Source organism: Carassius carassius, chromosome 29 (assembly GCF_963082965.1).
Source record: "Carassius carassius chromosome 29, fCarCar2.1, whole genome shotgun sequence".
NCBI lineage: Eukaryota > Metazoa > Chordata > Actinopteri > Cypriniformes > Cyprinidae > Carassius > Carassius carassius.
The window spans coordinates 6,521,824-6,541,526 of NC_081783.1; the positions used below are offsets into that span (position 1 = coordinate 6,521,824).

Here is a 19,703-nt window from a genome sequence, read left to right on the forward strand (position 1 = left end):
GGATAACTTATAGCTTGTTTTGAATGAATTATTTGGCCGTTGTTTCACTTGACCAAAGATGTCTAAAATGTCACAGACGTAAAAAAAACAAAAACCTCACTGCTGTTTAAATTAACTCATTTGAGGCTCTATATCCTGCACTGTCATATATGCACTAATTAGAATAACCTTAAAGAGTTGAGTTTTATTTCAGTAATTTAAAGAAAAATATTCCACTATCCCTGTGTCTCAATATGCATACTAGTATTCGAGATAAGTAATAGGTTACTAATACTATTTAGGGTTGATATTATGGAAATTGGGATGCAGGCAGGGTATAATTTTTTATTTTATTTAACTGAAATCATTCTTGGTCTCCCATTTTCCTCCAGTTGAGACTCTCACAGTCTTATAGGCCAGCTTTTTTTTTTATTTTTATTTTTATTTTTTTACCATAACTGAAATATGCTTGAGTAATCAGGCATTTGGAAAATTGCACAATAATGCACAAAGAAACAATTCTGGGAGCTTGTGAATACAGCAGGCCCATTGCTAAAAATCAAGGGGCCTAGGACAAACTTTTATGGGTTAACTCTGTCCCCTAGGCCAACTGAGTAGGCTATACCATACAGGACCTTGGACCTTAGTGTGCACCTTGTCACAGAATCCAGAACAATGTTTCCGGCTGTTTCCTCTCTGAAAACAGTAGCCTAGCCTCCATAAATATACTGGGACTTTAAAAACACTGCTTTAAACTCAGACTTACTCATTCAGTTAGTATAAATCCCCACATCTTTCAAAGGTAAACAGCTATATTTTTTTGTATTCTTCCTCAGACTATTCATTTACAGCATCAGACATTTTATTGGCTAAAACTGAATATGTAATATTTTGAATAAAACCAGATTTGGAGTTTCATATCCATCAGCTTTTATGTCACATACACTAGTACTCCTCTATTATTCACAAGGTGCGCTGTAAAGACGGTCTAGGTCAGGGAACAAACAGATACTTAAACTACATTTTATATGCCTCTAGCCTTACAGGAAAAAAAACAATGGTATTTCCATTGTACAAAAAAAAAAGCAATGCGTTCTGAAGAACATTATTAATTGTGATTATCAGTAATATATAGGATAAAGAGGATGATATGACATTTTAATATACTCATATTTAATTTAGAGATTATTTAGAGCAAACACTACCATATAACATCATAATGGAGGCTGTTTAATAGAAAGTGAGTCAGCTTTTTAATATGCTTTATTGCAGATCGTCTCCTTAACTAGTTTGACAAAAGTGCTAATTCAGCGTGTGATGTCTTAGTTCTGTTCCCCTCAAGTCAGAGTAAACTTAACAAAAGCCTCCAGGCCATCATTGTCTGGACTCATTCCGTCATCTCTCAAGCTATTAAATGGGCCTCTTGTTTAGGAAAAGGTCTTAGTATTTGGAATACAGTCAATTCTGTGCTGTTAAACTGCATTTGTGTTGGATAGATACATGTGACGATTGCAGAGTGAAAGTGCATCCTGGAAAAATGTCATCTCATTATTGTTTTTATTAAAAAGAGCACCAGAAAATCTTGCAAAATAATGTTTTTAGGAGGGTGGAAGTTTGAAGCTTTTGTAATTTGAGTGTTTGCTGAAATGCCATCGAGGCATCTATATGGTAATTAGGGGCCAATTATTCCTCTAGTTTCAAGGGCAAGGACACTGATTAGAATGACCATATTCATCATATTATATATCTGCCAACATCCACATCTACTGTAACTGCATGAAAGTAGTCATGCAGTATAGAAAATGTTTTGTAAATGTCTATTTTAACAACAACCTGGAAAGTATGAACATCAATACATGTCTTTTTAAAGCTAAAACATAATTTATGACATTTAAAAAAAAAATTTAGGACCACATCTGAAGTGCATTAAAAACATTTGTGTAATTTCAGATACTTAATTTCTTTGCTCTGTGCGTTAAAACAAATCACATTTTGTTTTGTTAATCAAAGTATATTTTCCTAAATGGAGGGTGTGCTGTAAACAAATACAAGTGTCTTTCACTCTAATCTGAGGCAGAACAAGCAGTCGATTCAGCTGCCTCGCTCTTCTGGATGCCTCACAAGTGCCAGTTTATGCATCATAAGTACTGAGGGTGATCCAGAGTGCAGTGAATGCTTAAAAATAAGACTCTCTGTCCCACAAGCAGAAGGGACTTGTGTTTCTGTGTTAACAGACTTTTAAAAAGCCTTTGGATACATACAGAAACTCACAATAGCACAAACTGATGCATGAATAAGCAATGTATAAACCAGTATTGTTAAAAAAATGTACTTAATGTATTTAAATGTACTTAAAGTACATTTGTTCATATTATTAAATGTATAGCTTTTTAATGATTACAGTGAGGAGTAAGATTTATATATTGCATACTAAGAGTTGGAGAAGGAGAAGGGGGAGGGGTTAATGTGGTGAATTATCATAGAAATCTCATAGAATATCATATCATAGAAATCTCATGCAAAACTAAATCCAAAAAATAGGCTTAATTTTCTATATGCAAAAGTTGTACATTTTTATTTTGGGTTGAAATATGATCGATGAAGAAGACTCTGAAACTAAAAATATGAAACCTTAAAAATAAGGAATATGTCACCACAACTATACAACAACAATAATAAAAAAAAATCTAATGAAAGAAATAAATCAGAACAATATTATCAACATATGCAAATCTAAAAATGTAGCTACATTTGAATAAATTAGGATTTTATTTTATTTTCAGTACTACTGCAGTTTAAGCATAGCCACAAGGGGGCAATTTATACAACTTTATTTTGAATAGTAGCACTTACACATTATTGAACTTTTTAACATTTGTAAAATTATAATAGTTTCTTGTCTGAAATTACTGTATATTTTACTTTTCTGATATTCAACAGAGCTTATTTAAAATAGAATAAGAATGTGAATAAAACTTAGAAATATCATCATGACATTTCCATTTTATTCCAGCACCTATAAACACATACTGTATACATATATACACACACAATAACTTGTGAGAATGTTAAAGCCCTATAATAATATCTACAGAGACAAAGTTCACAGAGTAGGAAGTGAGACATTATACACTGACCACAGGCAAGCTGACAGCTGCGACCTTCGGTTTGTAATATAGGCCAGTAGAGTTTCAGTTCAGTCCTGTCATCCCACTCCATCTCATCATACAGTATGACTTTCCTTTCTATAAGACTTCCACAATAACTGCCATCTCCAAATTTCACAACTAAGGTTTTAAAGGGAAAAATCAGATAGGAGTGTGCTGTACCACATAGGGTGTCACGAAAGATTATAATGGCCATAGAAGGTAAAACCGCTAACTGGCATTTCACCCACTCATTCCTGTCTAATGGCTGCATTCCGCCCACATTGTGCTCTGGTGAAATGCTGAAAAGGAAAAATCTATGTGCTGAGTAACACATCATAAAGTTCCTGCACCTGCAAGGCCTACGTACGTTTTTCTGAAAGTCTGCAGCTGCATGGATGAGAGAGACAAACAAGATACTGATCTTGAATTATATTTCAAGATATCATCATGCCCCCGACATAAAACTTATTGCAAAAATACAGTTTACACCTACTCCGCATTCAGACAGCTTGATTGCTTACCAAATATAGATCCAAGCATAAAAGTGTGTTCAGTAACTACACACACACACCAATCTATAAATATTCCTCCTTAGTTTCTCTCTCAATTTGCACCCAGCTGGGGAAAGCTTGGTAACAAACAGGTATTCATACTAGCCAATCACAGGCAAGATGATGACCTCATCTGTTGCTTAATTTCAAGGGACCAGTGGAAAATTCCCACATTTTTTTAGAAACAGAAATAAGAAAAGACGGACAGATGAAAGGATGAACATACAGACAGACAGAGACAGACAGATAGATATAGACAAACAGATAGAGACAGACAGACAGACAGACAGACAGAGACAGACAGACAGAGACAGGCAGACAGACAGACAGACAGAGAAAGACAGAGACAGGCAGACAGAGACAGACAGACATAGACAAAGCGATAGAGACAGACAGACAGACAGACAGACAGACAGAGACAGACATAGACAAAGCGATAGAGACAGACAGACAGAGACAGACAGAGACAGACAGACAGACAGACAGAGACAGGCAGACAGACAGACAGAGACAGACAGACAGACAGACAGAGACAGACAGACATAGACAAAGCGATAGAGACAGACAGACAGACAGACAGACAGAGACAGACAGACAGACATAGACAAAGCGATAGAGACAGACAGACAGAGACAGACAGAGACAGACAGACAGACAGACAGAGACAGGCAGACAGACAGACAGAGACAGACAGACAGACAGACAGAGACAGACAGACATAGACAAAGCGATAGAGACAGACAGACAGACAGACAGACAGAGACAGACAGACAGACATAGACAAAGCGATAGAGACAGACAGACAGACAGACAGACAGACAGACAGACAGACAGACAGACAGACAGACAGACAGACAGACAGACAGAGACAGAGGGATAGAGACAGAGACGGACAGAGACAGACAGACAGACAGACAGAGACAGGCAGACAGAGACAGACAGACATAGACAAAGCGATAGAGACAGACAGACAGACAGACAGACAGAGACAGACAGACATAGACAAAGCGATAGAGACAGACAGACAGACAGACAGAGACAGACAGACAGACAGACAGAGACAGGCAGACAGACAGACAGAGACAGACAGACAGAGACAGGCAGACAGAGACAGACAGACATAGACAAAGCGATAGAGACAGACAGACAGACAGACAGACAGACAGACATAGACAAAGCGATAGAGACAGACAGACAGACAGAGACAGGCAGACAGACAGACAGACAGACAGACAGACAGACAGACAGAGACAGAGCGATAGAGACAGAGACGGACAGAGACAGACAGACAGAGGAAATACATTTGCATTGAAACATTGCTTTATTAAATTCCTTCCTATGTGTCTTCCATTCTTCTGGAGAATATAGTCAGAGTTTTATCTGTTATAAAATCAATGTAGCAATTTGAATCACCTAGTAAAAAGATAAATAGTTAAAAAAATTATACAGCATTTCTGATGAACACGTCTGTAATTTGAATGAATTAAACTGGGACTCATCATTAAGAATGAGTATGAATGCTGAATGTGAGGGCTTTTGTTCAGTTTCTGCTCTTCCTGTCCCCCATGTGGCGCTGGACTTCTTCATCAGGGGCACTGGCATGTGTAACTTTCTTGCGCTTTTTAGTCTGCAGAGCCACATGAAAATAAAACACAAGATTATTGTTCACATAAAATTATATTTCCATATAACAAACAAAAAATTGCCCCCCATAATGGATGAAATGGTATCACTCGTATATGTTTTCTGGTCACAGTTACAGTAAATAACATTTTTTCCCCCCTTTTTATTTTTTTGCAGTGTAGCTGAATTTTAGGCAGAATAATATAAAAGGTGAGAGCAGGTAAAGAAATAAGGGTTCACTGCGAGGTTCAGATGTGGCTCTGAAGGACTTACAGTTTTAGTGGACAGAGCCTGAGCATTGATTTCCTCTGATGTAGCCATACGAGCCTCCACAATATGAAGCTGCTTCAGACGAGTTTTCTCAAGATTGTCAATCTGAGTCTTCAGGGTGTCTTAAGAAGACATAGACATTACAAACACACATTAGCAAATAGTGTAAAAAACTATGTAAAAGCAATATACAATACAATGCAACTTTTACAAACAATTTGATATGCAGTAGAAATAAATGCATAATGATTCGTTCCGATTTCCCATTAAAATATCTAAACATTAATTCACTACATATTCTATATATATTTATATATATATATACATACTGTATAGTTGTTTCAAAATATTATATGAAAACAATGTATTATTTACCTTTCAGTATTGTTCATCATAAGTAAATTATGTTCAGATATTATAATATCAGATATATTATTGCAAAAACAGATAACTCAATTTATAGCAATTTTCAAACATCGTTTTTCTTTGTGGATTCCAGATCTCAATCAGATTGAGGATGGACTATTCTGATTAAGTAAAAATAACAAAAAATACAGCTACCAAACACAATAAAACAATGCAATAAAAAAAATATTTCTGAACATTTAAAAAAAACTGAGTTAACTGTTTTTGCAAATAAACTCTTCAAATAACTAAGAAATTAATTTATTTCAGTGTACAAGCAAAGGCACCTTTTACAGCAGGGTCAATACCGGATAACAGTGATGTGACCGAGTTATAAGCCCCATCAGATGTACCTGCAAACACACACAAGAACAACCCTTGACCATTTCCTTGCATTTACCTTTACTGTATCAAACTATATAGAAACAATAAGCTTCAGCTTATTTTTAAATATCAAGGGACCAACTCAAACTCACGCTTAATAATGCAAACACTGAATGACTCTTTAGCCTTTAGCAGTCCACGAGCAGATTGCTGTGAATTCTGGGGCAGGAAGAGGAATTTCAGCACTCCTCGTTCATCACACAGGTCTATAAGCTCTGAAACACACACACACACACACACACACACAGAGAGAGAGAGAGAAATAGAGAGATCTGGATGAGTAACCTTAAGGGATTTTGTTTCAAACACGTGTCAAAACTGACATGTAATACGTGTATACTGTCTCTTTGCAACATTTTTGCACGCACAGACGCATTAGGGAGAAGGACAGTGTTAATGACAGTGGTAATGAGTTCTCCATTAGTGATGGGCTGATCCCAGGTAACGTTCCTTACTACATACCACAGATGTAATCAGACACCGTTGTAAGAGTATGTGCTAAGAGAGAGTGTGAAATATTAACGTTTGAGATCCGTGACCTCCTGCGCCGAGGTCACTCCGGGTCTGACCCGAGATCTCTAGAGCATGCAACATCCCGCCTGAGCTACTTTAAGAGATCCTTAGGGGCCATTCACATAGAACTCATTTTTGATTGGAACTGGGGGTCTTGAAATCAGTAATAAGCGAGATGCTGTGAAAGACGCAAGCACATCACTCAAACACGTCCGTTTTAGCGAGCGTTTACACAGAAAAATACTATAACCCACATGAAAAAATACTATAATAATTTATAGTAAATATAAATACGATAGTGTTGAACGATACTATAGTAAAGTACTTTAATTAATTTGTTGTGGAAATTCTGTAGTTGCTGTGGTAAAAAAACAACTCTAGTAATATAAACAAATTACTTTACTCAATCCTGTATTAAGTTTTCTACAACTATAGAGTATATTATTATACTACAATACACCACAGCTTACAACAGTAAAGTATACTACAGTATTTATTACAGTTTATTAGTTCACTATAAATAATACAACAGTATGCTGTAGCATTCATTAACAAAGTGTTTTAAATACTATAATATATACAGTATAATACACTTTACTATAGTATCATTTCAAAAACTCTATAGTATTTAATAAACTGTATACATTTATATATATATATATATAAACACGTTCTGTGTAAACCAGACCTTATAGTGACTTACAGTAATTTCTTTGACGTTGAATATTAACTCAAAATTTGATTGACAGAAGCACATGAAAAACACTGAATGACTGGAAGTATATCCTTAAAAGTTCTTAAGAACTTAATTTGACTGATTATGTGCTTATGTTTATCCACATACCCTCGAGAAAGCTGTACATACCTGACTCAGCAAGTCCCAACCTGGTTTTTATGTATTCAGTGAGGACAACGGTTGGACAGTTGGTGTTAACTAGGAACTGGTTATTATCTAAATACACAAACATCACATTAATATCAGCTTCTTGTCATTTACATAAAAAGATAAAACAGAGAAATTTGTTTAAGTACACAGAAAGCATACTTTGTCAGTTACGAAGCTCTACATAAATCTAAACACAGAATGTGCATAGCCTATTGCATTGATGTTCAAGCTATTTAATTCATTTTCAAATGACAGATATGACTGAGATCCTTACCTCCATGTTTAATGTAAATAAACATTGCGGCAGAGACGAACTTGACAGCTCACCGGCTGCTGTTCGGTTTTTAAGATGCTGCCTGCTGTAGCCGGGATAAGAAATGAGTGAAACAGCAGACAAAGAGTAACATAATCATCGAGACTGTGATGTCACAATGACATGGAATCAGATGAGGAAAAACACATTTAAACTAGGGCAAGAAAGTAACAATAGTATAATATGCCCAATCAAAAGTTTTATTACCTTTTCATCCAATTTTACTAAAATGAGATGGCAGTTTTATTAATAATTATGTACATAACTTACAAATGAAAGCTGTCAAGCATTTTGAAGTGGATTTTTAATGGATTTGTATCAAACTCTGTCATTATTTTTAAAGGGTTACTCCACCCCACTTTCTGGTTGCGCACCATATAGACTACACAGTTTTTTGGGAGGGGGCACCTCTGTTCCACTGCAGTGAAAGTGGGCTGTCCTGCTTATTAAACACCACTGAGAGGTTATGGGGTGGGTTTAGCTGCACTAAACAAATATAAGTACAAACAAATGAGCCACTGGTTTGGAAGGAATTAATCATGTCTGATAATATGCCACAGACTTATTAAATATATCTAATACAATATGGGATAATGGATCATCAAGAGTCATAACAAAAATCCTGATAGGGTATGAGGAACTTAATGTACTCAATTATTGGTTATTTACCAAATAATTAAGTTTACATAAAATATTCATTTGAGTTTAAATGAATCTATTATGCAAGAAGAAAAAGACTTTGGAGTTATAGAAGACAACTACTGTAGCACAGCTGAAATCTGTTCCCTGGAATAATGGCCTGCTGGTCATATGAAAAATATTTGGCAAAATATGCTATGACTAACTGATAATCAAAAACATAAAGAGAGAAATAAAATAATAAAAAGAATGATTCAGTGTTCGGTAAAGTCTCTCGTGCACAGGCTTCGTTTACTTGATCTGAAACAGGAAAACTATTTTACTATGAAATCCTACAAACTGTTTTCTATTTTAATATATTTAAAAATGTAATTTATTTCTGTGGTGTAAAATCTTCAGTGTCACATGATCCATAGGTAATCATTCTAATACGCTGATTTGCTGCTCAAGAAACATTAATTATTAGTATAGATCTTGATACCTGTTGTGCAGCTTAACGTTTTTGTGGAAACGGTGATCAATTTTGGCAGGATTCTTTGATAAATAGAAAGCTCACAAGAGCAGCATTTATTTGAAATTAAAATATTATGTATTTTAATGTTATAATATTTTAAATATTACATTTTTTACTATTACTGAAACAACAATAAACAAACAAAAAACTGGCTAATCTCAACTTTTGAAAGGTAGTGTAGATTCACAAGCATTCTTTGACAGACAATTGAAATGTTGTAAATCTGTTTGTTTTCTTACCTTTTCTCTTGAGGGAATTAAACGTTTTTGAAAAAGTGTAGTTTCTTTCAGTGGATACATTTGTAGAAAATTGTGTTAACCTCAGATCAGGGTTTTTTTAGAGGAATTCTGGAGCCTACAGTGTAACTGTTCTCCATTATGTATTCTGGACAGTCTTGTGAGGGATTATGTAGAAATCTGACAAAAAAAATAAAATAAAAACCAACTTATATTATCATCAATAATAAATATATACGCACACACACAGTTGATATCACAATTAGAGAACAACCTACAATTTGCAAAATTTCCACATCACAGAATCCTATTTGAACTTATCCTATTGGGAGTCGAAGGGCAGCTTTTTAACCATATTTCATAGATTAATTGCATTCTGAAGCACAGTATAAAAAACTTAAATGAGATATCTGAAAAATAACTGATCAAAGTTAGAGAACACTTACCGAAACCACCAAGCAAATTGTTACCGTGGATGTGAAAATCCAGCTGAAGTGATTTTTTTGTGACTTGATATTTTCTACATAAAAACATCTTGCATAATTTAAACATTCTATAAATATATAATTCGATTTTGAGACTTTAGCCTGGATTTCACAGACAGGGTCACAATTATAAGACAAACCCTATTTAACTGGCAATATTTTATTCTCATTGCAAGATGGCAGGCTGCTCTAAGGTGACTGAAATCCTGCGACAGGAGATTGTCCAGACGAAGTCCAAAGGGATGACCCTTTCTGCCAGTCATTCCAAATCTGTAATTTCTCTAATACTGCAGCTTTACAATGACAGGAATTCATTCAAGTCCCCAAAAAAGGATGGCCGTCCAAGCAAGACAAATGCAAGAGAAGGCAGGATAATGCGGAGGCTCTCAATGGGGAATCGGTTCAACACTGCAGCAGGAATTGCTTGCCAGTCCATGCTGGGGAACCATGGAAAGACTGAAGCCCAAGTGCATACAGAAGCCAGTGAAAGGTGGAGTACTCTACAACAGGAGATAAGCCTTTAGTGCAGATACAATTATAGAGATACATGGCAGAGTGAACACAAATGTTTATCAGAACCTTCTTCAGTAACATGCAATACCTTCCCTGCAATCTCCCAGTCAGCCTACAATTTTCCCGCAACCCTCATAGACATAAAAATATACAGTATCAGAATCTCAAACCTCAAGAGCATCATCACAACATCATACACAAATGAAATTCACTAGAAAAACCATGGAAATCCCCATCCAATCAAGAACAAAAGCCCAAAATATAGTTTTGAATGTAAGTCATGCTCTCATAGTGACAAATGTCTGTGGTCTAATACTACACAGGATGTTCACTACTGCATGTTTCCTTCACAACTTCCACTTCTTTAAGAATAAATATCTTGATAAGCAATCCGACATTTTCATTGTGACTTCATAGAACAAAGTTATAAAGAACAAGACTAGGCATAAAATTAATTTTTTATTAACAAATACTGTAATCTGAAATGTTAATAATAATAACAATGTTTAACTAAAATGCATTACTATTGTTAAATAACAGCTTTTTTTCATATTTTATATATTTTACAGCTGCATCATACCGTAACTATTCACTCCAGTGCATTTATCATTAAAGGTCAATTATTAGTTTGGTAAAAAACTGTTCTTTTCAAACAACATTGGACTACTGAGTGTCCAGTGCAGGTTTTCTCATTAAAACAGTAACCGTCCCGGTTCAAGAGAGAGCTCTCAAACAAGTCCAACAGCCTTATCTAAAAAGCTGGCGAAGTTCTCCGGTTGACCAGGCGCAAAGGTTGTCAAAGCAGACAGATCCATATCCCTCAAAGTCTGAGGCAGAGTACTGTGATGAAGGATTAAAAGCACATAAAGATGAACATTTGCAGTCAGCATATCAATTTAACAATAGCAATTAACTTGAGCACTAACACATTTGAGAAAGTGAATGCCCATAGAGCAAACCTGCAAGTGCAGTAGATAAGATGTGAATCTGCCTGCAGCTGCTTTGCGAGCTCCAGCTGGTGATTGTCCATTAATTTATCATTGACCACAACAAGGAGATGTTTATTTGCTCCGAGTGCTTCCAAACAACTTCCTGCTCCTGATTAGGACAGAGCAGATATTATGACATATGGGGCCGGGTCAGACTTTTTTTTCTTCAAGATTGTTCCCCCAATTGTTTTTTTTTTTAAGTCTGTTACCGTACATAAAAAGGCAGATTGGTTTACTTGGAATTCGAAAAATAACACACATTACCCCTTGGGACACAGTCTTAACATAGTGGCTAAGTTTATGCAACTGGCCTATGATCTAAAACTGAAAGTAGGTTATTATAAAAGTCAACATCAAAAAAAACTATGTCAGATCAGTGGTTTTTAATCTTTAAGTCGCCATGATGGATCCCAAATATTATTATGCGAAGGACCCTCACATTCTAAAATTTAAAATGCATCTATATATTTCCAAGTAAACAGACCCAATTAAACTGTAAAAAATTATATTATAATATTATAAATATGTGTAAAATATTATTCAATATTTAGTCTCCCCCAGGAAACTACCGTACTGCACTGTTAGATTTATTATTTATTTTAGTAAACAAAAAAAAAAGGCAATTATTGCAGATATCAGTGGAAACATGAATATTTTATTATCTTATATTTATATTCCTCAGTATATGACCTACTGATCTTTTATTTGATGATTATCATAAAGGTTTTCCTAAATCTGCCTGCATCAAAAACAATCAAATTCACTTGTTTATTGTATTTATGGAAAGCCGTTTTAACATTTAATCTATAAATCATACTAGTATCTATTTTTATGCTACTAGTACTTATTTTTTAGATACTAGTAACTTTTCCATTAAGTACTAGTACTTATTCATTAGCTACTATTGCTTATTCTTTAGGTACTAGTGTTTATTGTTTAGGTACTAGTGTATTTTGTAAAGTTACTAGTACTTATTCATTAGATTCTGTTTTCAAGATAGGCTAACAAACAAAGCCAGTTAACCCTACTTAACAATCAAATTAACTCATGTTTATGCAATGATCTGTTTAAATGAAATCTCCAAATACATTCTCAATAGTTCTTTGTGAGGTTGAAGATATCTGCCAATGAACAGGGAGTCGTAGTTATTCTGTTTTTGATAGCATCTTTTAATTTCTGACTAGTAATTATTGCAATAGTGATTAGTATCTATTTAAATATTACTAGTAAGCATTCATTAGGTACTAGTACTTATTTATTAGATACTGGCACCAATTAATTAGATACTAGTAACTATTTAATAGATACTAGTAGTTATTCATTAGGTACTAGTACTTAATTTATTGGACACTAGTCACTAGTGGAATACATACTAGTCAAAACTGAATAGTTGATATCTCAATGATGGATCCCCAGAGAAGTCAATGGCACAACTGTAAAATTGGTTACTAGTAACAATATAATAATTACTAGTCACCATTGAAATAAGTACTAGTATCTAATAAATAAGTACTAGTATTTAATCAATAAGTAATAATATCTAATGAATAAATACGAGGGGAAAGTCATAGTTAATATTAAATAAACTTTCCTTATTCTAAAATGTTACCCTACTAGTATTAATAGTGCGGTTTACAGATTAAATGCTACAACGGCTTGCCATAGTGTACTCAGTGTAGTTTTTGGTCCAAAGTTAGCGAGCTAACCCACCAGCATGACTGATAATCAGATCTGAGTGTCTCATGTCCTCGGCGATTGAGTCTTTGAAACGAAACACCTGAAGTGTCAGTCCTGGGCAGCTGTCTGGATCAGGAACAACTGAGCCTCTGCCGACCTGAAGCACCACGTCTGTGTAGCCACGGCCGATTAATGCCTTCATTCAGAAACATGGAAACGGCCATTATAGTGAGCCAGGATGTATTTAAAATCTCACGGCTTATTGCTTATAAAACTAGCTCACAAATACCGACGCTCATTTCAAGTATTTTTAACATTCAGCTTACGTTTCCTTTGCAGCTTTCACTATTTATGAATGACATTCTTACCTTCACGGATTCATCTGAAGTCACAGCGCCAATCAGATCATCAAAACTTGTGGTTCCGACAGTTACAAATACAGTTTTCATCATATCAGTGACAGCACTTACTAAATGTAACAGAAAACAGACGTGAACAAAAAAGAAAAAAGAAACAGTGAAGAAAACATAAACACGAAGGGTCTCTTAACACTCCATACTTCAAAATAAAAGTCCTGCGGGCCTACTAGAGTCACGTGTATGATTTTAACAGAATATAGTGGTATATCAAAGTATTTACTATTAGCCTTGTCAAAGGTGGGATTTATATCGAAAATGATATTTTTTCTCTCTCCCCTCTTCCTCTTTTTCTTCCATTTTTTTGTAGTTTGAAAAAAAGATTTTTATATCTACATGACCCATTCCTACACATATATTACAGTAAACACTGCACGTTTAAAATAAATATGAAAATCATATTCTATTATTTAAAAAAAATGTATTGTAGGTGTACATTGGGAGAATTGTGTGTTCACTTTAAATATAACTTTTCGTAGAAATATGTCCTTTTTGACTGAACTAAGTCATAAAAGCTCAAACTGTAATGCATAACTCCAATGACCCATTTTTCTTATAGGATCCTTTTATATTAAATACCGTTTTCAGCACCCTTTAGGTTCACAGTCAGATGCCCTCAGAATATTTCCAAGCGAGTGGCAAGATTACTTAAAATTATTTATATAATAATAAAATTATCATTAAACATAATTACGTTAAAATAACTAAAAACATAATATTTAAAGTAAATACATTTAATTATTTCCCCCTTAATAGTTTAGTTTGTTTTGAACATAGTTCTTGATATTTCTGGAATCACAAAATAAATTGTGGTGTGGGAGTCTTTGGGTCAAAAATATGCTTTTTGTAGCAGTTAATTACAGCTTCAAATATTCATTAATGTCACTTTTTATTTTCTTTTAATAACTTTATTCTCTAAATTGAATCTAAACGGGATAAAAGTGTCTGCTAAATGACTAAATGTAATGTAAATCAGTGTCAGACTGTAAAGTAAACTCTGTCTGGGTGACTTATGAGCATTCAGAGACTCCAGAAGCCACACTCATGATCAAAAGCCTTTGGATACAGAAGTTTCTTGTCAAGACACTCAGCCACAGCTATCTGATCAAGTGCTGCAGATGGTCATTTTTCCAGCAGGTTTGCCCATCTCCACACAGAATGTTGCAGCTGTTACACTAGTCATATTGTTCTTGCCCATGTCCTAGACCACAGACAGGCAAAAGACTGAAGCTTGGTTTTTAAACATTGTTAACAAACTCCTGAACTTCAGTCAGATGTGCATGACAAAACATTTATGTATTTATGGCATAAGCCCTATCCATGTCAAAATGTAACCTTTTTAAGAAGAAATTGAATGTTTTAGTTGGAAAACACTCTCTTCATCTGCTTAACTCTGCAACATCTGCTTAACTCTTTCTTCAAGCTCATCATGAGATCCTCACATTTCAGACATTGGGTTTCCCCCACAATAGGACAGATTGATGGGAATTGATAATGGCTGATTTCCAGGTAATTCAAAGGTCATTATCAAAAGCCTATTGTGAGGTATTGCATGCATTGATTTGAAAGTTCTTTATTTAGTTGTTTTGGTTCAAATGTTTCAAAAATGTCAACGATAACCAACTTTGGCATTTGTACATTTTATGTGCTTACAGTGTTAAATTGTCAGCAGTCCATTCAGCACAGCATTGTGGATGTTGCTTTTGGCTTTTAAGTTTCTATTGAAGCAGTGGTTGGAAACATGCCCAAAACATAACTGCAACTTCATGGGCACAAATGATATACAAGAGCCATCTTAGAAATGAAATGAGAAAACAGGAAAAGAAGTGACTCAAAAGGGGTTTCAGACTGTAATCATTTAAGGCATCATCAATGCTGTACTTCAGAAACAATGCATACTGTAGCCACAAAAAGCCAAAACAGCCAACAGAATATAAAAATGCAATATTTATCTATCTCTGTAATTAAAGACTTTAATAAATAGAGTCCTAGAAGAGAAAGCACACATACCAGAAGTTAAAAAAAATCAAAAGGGGAAAAAAAAGAAACGTTAGATATTGAGGTCTCAAACCTGCATAATGGCTGTTACAACTTAATAATTAGATATCAAACTTAATATGTTAAAAGAAAAAACAGGGAACATTTACAACGGAGCATCTCCAGGGGTATTATAGCCCTGAGCTGAACTGCTCGTCATAACCCTTTTCCCTATATAAGAAAAATAGCTATTAATAGCCCTGTCACAGATATCCCCATTCCCAAAAGTTTTCTGTGCTCCAGTTCACAGACTTGATTTGTTTCCAGGTAACCAAAACATAACTTGAAGATAGTGTATATGTGCTCTACAATCCAGACCCGGTGGATTTGAGTTTTGAAGACCCTGCGATGATTTATTTCCAGACAGCCAAGCCTCGGCCAGATGTCTTCAGTGTCAGAGTTCAAGGGGCTCAGTGGCACAGAGGGTTGTACGATCAGAGATTGGTTCAAGAGAGCGTCCGTTTGGATCATGTGTCTAAGAAACACAGAAATGACAAATGTGTTGTAGTCATAAGAAAAAAAACACAGATCCAAGAGTGGGCGTGGTCATTTCTAACTTTAATGTGCTTGGGCGTTACCTTGGCTGTATAAAACACTTTGTTTTTCTTCTTGATATCGCAAACTGGTTTGTTATTCTCCTTGATATCACAAACTGGTATTTCTTATTATTTTAAATTCTTGTCATCATTCTTAAAGGGACAGTTCACCCCCCAAAAAGAAAATTGACATTTATTCACTCTCAGGCTGTTTGAAACCTGAAGTTTATTTCTTCTGTTGAAAATAAAAGACGATATTTTGAAGAATGTTAGTAGCCAAACAGTTGCCGGTAGCCATTGACTTCCATTCTATGAAAAACAAACAAACAATGGAAGTCAATGGCTACCGGCAGCTGTTTGGCTACCAACATTTTTTTTAATATTGTCTTCATAACATCCCTTTAACACATTGGTTTGTAGCACAAATATGTTGACCATTTGCTGCATTTTATTATTCTATATTTATTTATCCATAGTGGCTAATGAACAGGAATTAATTCACATTCAAAAAAAAAAAAAAAGTCCTAACTTCTGAAGGTGTATAAAATGAGATCTAAAGCATTAATTAAATGATACTATGTATGGTCTTTGGAATTTAACTTACAAATAAATAAACCGGTTTGATGTAAAATCTGTTTGACTTGGATCATCTTACATAACGTTTGAATAAGACTATAAAAACATTTACATAAAGACGCCTTTAAAATGGCACTTCTGGTTCATCCTAAAATTCTCCAGAAGACCATTTCCTGTTTTGCGACATCACTTTCCATTCAGGATGTTCTGTTTTCCTCTTTATGCACAAAGATTGTCCCTGTTCTCATGTGCCTGAGTGCGTGTTCAGACAGCGCAGTTTCTTCATGCTTCACCTCATTGGTATTGGGATTAAGCAATTTTACTCTTCATGCCACATTCTTGGTGCGATCCAATGATAACAGTTGATTCAGCCTAGAGAGCTGCTATCCTCAATTTTAATTTGTATATATGAAATATCAAGCATCATAACATATGAATGCACTAGAAAGCCTGAATGTTGGTTTGTTTTTTTCCCTCATGTTTCTGTACTTTCATACCTGGACTGAAAGTAAATCCAGGACGCTCATTGCACGACGCAGGCGGTGCAGCATTGCTCTTGCTTCTCGGGCAAAGTGGTGTAGTTCATCTGCCTGACAATCTCAGCGAACAGCTCATCAACCATGCTCTTGCTCTTGGCCGAGGTCTCTATGAAGGGGCAGCCCCACTCTTGTGCGAGGGCACGTCCGTCAGAGCCCGCCACCTCCCGCTCAGACTCCAGGTCCACCTTATTCCCCACCAAGATCAGAGGCACCTTCTCGAAGCGCTTCACACGAACGATCTGGTCCCGCATTGGTCTTATGTCCTGCGGAGCAGAGAGAGGGTAATGTATAATACATAAGAAATGTAAAACTCAGGACACCAAATAAGTCAGTTTATGGAGAAATGAACAGTCTTAAAGTTGCGGATCTTTTCTTCTGTATTGTAACATGCATCTAAGGGAAACAGATTAATGTTGGGTGGGGCCTTGGTTCTGTGCTTTGATTTTGAGAGAAATATACACACACACACACATATATATATATATATATATATATATATATATATATATATAGAGAGAGAGAGAGAGAGAGAGAGAGAGAGAGAGAGAGAGAGAGAGAGAGAGAGAGAATGATAGAAAGTGGATCTGAGAGATCATCAGGGGTGGGAATAGTGTATTTGAATATAAGAAGTTTCAACCTATCGCATGTCATAAACTACTCTAAAATAAGACATATTTTTGATTTCCTGTAATGTACAGTTTGCCAGAGATGGCTAAGGTCTGGTGCTCTCCTAAATCACAGAAATCTCCTTGCTGGAGTGGTTTTCGGACTTCAGTTGGGGTAATATGGTAATAGCGGTAAGGATGTCCTAATCTAAACCTCAAAAGTCTATTTGTTGTACTAGCTGAGCCAGACATGAGATGCAATACTCACCTGAAATGACTGCTGATTGACAAGGCTGTAGACTAGAATGAAGCCTTGCCCATTTTTGATGTACAGATCTCTCATGGACGCGAACTGCTCGGTCCCAGCGGTGTCTAGGATCTCCAGCACCGAGGGGGACGAATCCACCTCGATCTCCTTCCTATAGAAGTCCTCAATGGTCGGGTCATATTTCTCTATGAATGTCCCGGTCACAAACTGGACCGTGAGTGCGGACTTGCCCACGCCGCCGCTGCCCAACACAACCACCTTATACTCCTTCATTTGCTCTGGTCCAGGATTAAGCTACAGCTAACTTTATCTGCTTAACAACGGCCATAAAAACATAAAATACCACTGCACTTCTTATCGCGGCGTTTTATGACCAAAACAACAACGGGGGAGCACTTTTATCAGGTTAGAGGAAATCAAAGCCACAGATTCAACAACGGACGAGAGTGTTTTCTCTGGGTGAATGTCTAGCTAAATCCACAACGCCCCTCCATCTGAGCTCTATCGCCATTGGGATGTTTTCACCCGAGAGTTTGTTAGCCACAGAGGCGATGTAAAACACATGTATTGTGTGAAGTCGTGTCCATGTTTGGCGTTCGTGTGAATGGAGCGCTACATGACTAGCGTTAGCTGGCTAACGTTAGTGGTTCGCAAAGAGAGCGAGGCTGCACTCACATAAAAACGGTCGTTTCTTGCTTTAATACCGCTTCTGAGCGACCGGGTCTAGTTTTTTTTGCTCTTATGTCCTTAACTCATACACGCCGCCTCAGAATCCTGGATTTCCTTTCTTTCTTTTGCCTCTTTTCCCCGGCCCGCCTATGCTGATCGGCCCCAGACAGCAGCAGTGGCGCTCCTCTCTCACGCGAGCGTGAACAACGAACGGCCGAGTCGAATCTCTTCAGTGAATCGGTTGAATTGATTCACGGATTAGGCGAATCGGACTGAATTGGGCCCAAGTGGTTCTCGGGTAAATTTAGCAGGGGTCAGTACATTTTAAACATGTTCAATTTGTAATAGCATTTGGAAACAAGGATTTGATTAATGATCCGACTAATGTAAACTATAATGCACATTTATCTTTTACATGACTTTGTTTAATAAACTGAATGATTAATACAACAAACTACAAATGCACACATGAAATTAGAAAACTCATTAGAGAACCTGTTCGCTATTAGAAAACTTTTTTGGTTGTTTTAAGGACGTTATGACGCAATTAAGCTCTGACACCAACGGATAGGTTTTTTGAATCGGTTCTTTGAAACGAACTGTTCAAAAGAACCGATTCGCGGAAATGAGGCGGCCCCTCCGAGGAGTTCCTTTTTCTCAAACTGACCAATAAACGTCCGCCGGAAATCACATCACTCTAACAAAAATGTCTGTTAGAGGATGGCAATTTTAAAATAATTTAAATTAGTTTAATTTTTGTGAATCAATCCACTGTCATTTTAAGGGAAATTAGTGGCAAAAATTTAAAATTAGTATATACAGTATGTTTGCTAAAGCTGGAATCTAATTACTGTATATGACTTATTAAATAATTAATATAATTCATAATAATATTGGTATTTTTAGTGTTATTTTTGTATTCATTAAAAAA

General features: G+C 35.9%; 4 protein-coding genes across 4 annotated transcripts in view; all 4 read right to left on the minus strand.

The window, feature by feature from the left end:
• The window catches only part of LOC132109490 (uncharacterized), a 106,931-nt gene that overhangs the window by 32,620 nt on the left and 54,608 nt on the right, over window positions 1-19,703 (minus strand). The window lies entirely within an intron of this gene.
• Window positions 4,982-8,261, minus strand: LOC132110086 (uncharacterized protein CXorf65 homolog). Its single transcript, XM_059516676.1, has 6 exons — window positions 8,035-8,261; window positions 7,740-7,826; window positions 6,454-6,576; window positions 6,265-6,330; window positions 5,576-5,694; window positions 4,982-5,306 (listed from the first exon to the last, which is right to left on the minus strand). The coding sequence occupies exons 1-6, from the start codon at window positions 8,057-8,059 to the stop codon at window positions 5,220-5,222; spliced, it is 507 nt and encodes a 168-aa protein (XP_059372659.1). The 5' UTR covers window positions 8,060-8,261; the 3' UTR covers window positions 4,982-5,219.
• LOC132110087 (UDP-N-acetylglucosamine transferase subunit ALG13 homolog) lies at window positions 10,776-13,687 on the minus strand. The gene is made up of 4 exons (XM_059516677.1): window positions 13,495-13,687; window positions 13,160-13,322; window positions 11,420-11,558; window positions 10,776-11,300 (listed from the first exon to the last, which is right to left on the minus strand). Exons 1-4 carry the CDS (start codon window positions 13,576-13,578, stop codon window positions 11,189-11,191), a joined length of 498 nt encoding a protein of 165 aa, XP_059372660.1. The 5' UTR covers window positions 13,579-13,687; the 3' UTR covers window positions 10,776-11,188.
• LOC132109489 (ras-related protein Rap-2c) lies at window positions 15,100-18,982 on the minus strand. The gene is made up of 3 exons (XM_059515594.1): window positions 18,104-18,982; window positions 17,189-17,493; window positions 15,100-16,054 (listed from the first exon to the last, which is right to left on the minus strand). Exons 1-2 carry the CDS (start codon window positions 18,374-18,376, stop codon window positions 17,215-17,217), a joined length of 552 nt encoding a protein of 183 aa, XP_059371577.1. The 5' UTR covers window positions 18,377-18,982; the 3' UTR covers window positions 15,100-16,054; window positions 17,189-17,214.

Excerpts from the sequence above, each read along its gene's own strand:
- LOC132109489 (XM_059515594.1), bottom strand. The coding sequence starts at position 18,376 with ATGAAGGAGTATAAGGTGGTTGTGTTGGGCAGCGGCGGCGTGGGCAAG. Across the intron at positions 17,494-18,103 it reads TCAATCAGCAGTCATTTCAG|GACATAAGACCAATGCGGGA; the intron begins GTGAGTATTGCA and ends TCTGCTCCGCAG.
- LOC132110086 (XM_059516676.1), bottom strand. The coding sequence starts at position 8,059 with ATGTTTATTTACATTAAACATGGAG. Across the intron at positions 7,827-8,034 it reads TATTTACATTAAACATGGAG|ATAATAACCAGTTCCTAGTT; the intron begins GTAAGGATCTCA and ends TTGTGTATTTAG. Across the intron at positions 5,307-5,575 it reads AGGCTCTGTCCACTAAAACT|ACTAAAAAGCGCAAGAAAGT; the intron begins GTAAGTCCTTCA and ends GTGGCTCTGCAG.
- LOC132110087 (XM_059516677.1), bottom strand. The coding sequence starts at position 13,578 with ATGATGAAAACTGTATTTGTAACTGTCGGAACCACAAGTTTTGATGAT. Across the intron at positions 13,323-13,494 it reads CTTCAGATGAATCCGTGAAG|GCATTAATCGGCCGTGGCTA; the intron begins GTAAGAATGTCA and ends TTCTGAATGAAG. Across the intron at positions 11,559-13,159 it reads TCTGATTATCAGTCATGCTG|GAGCAGGAAGTTGTTTGGAA; the intron begins GTGGGTTAGCTC and ends TGTCCTAATCAG.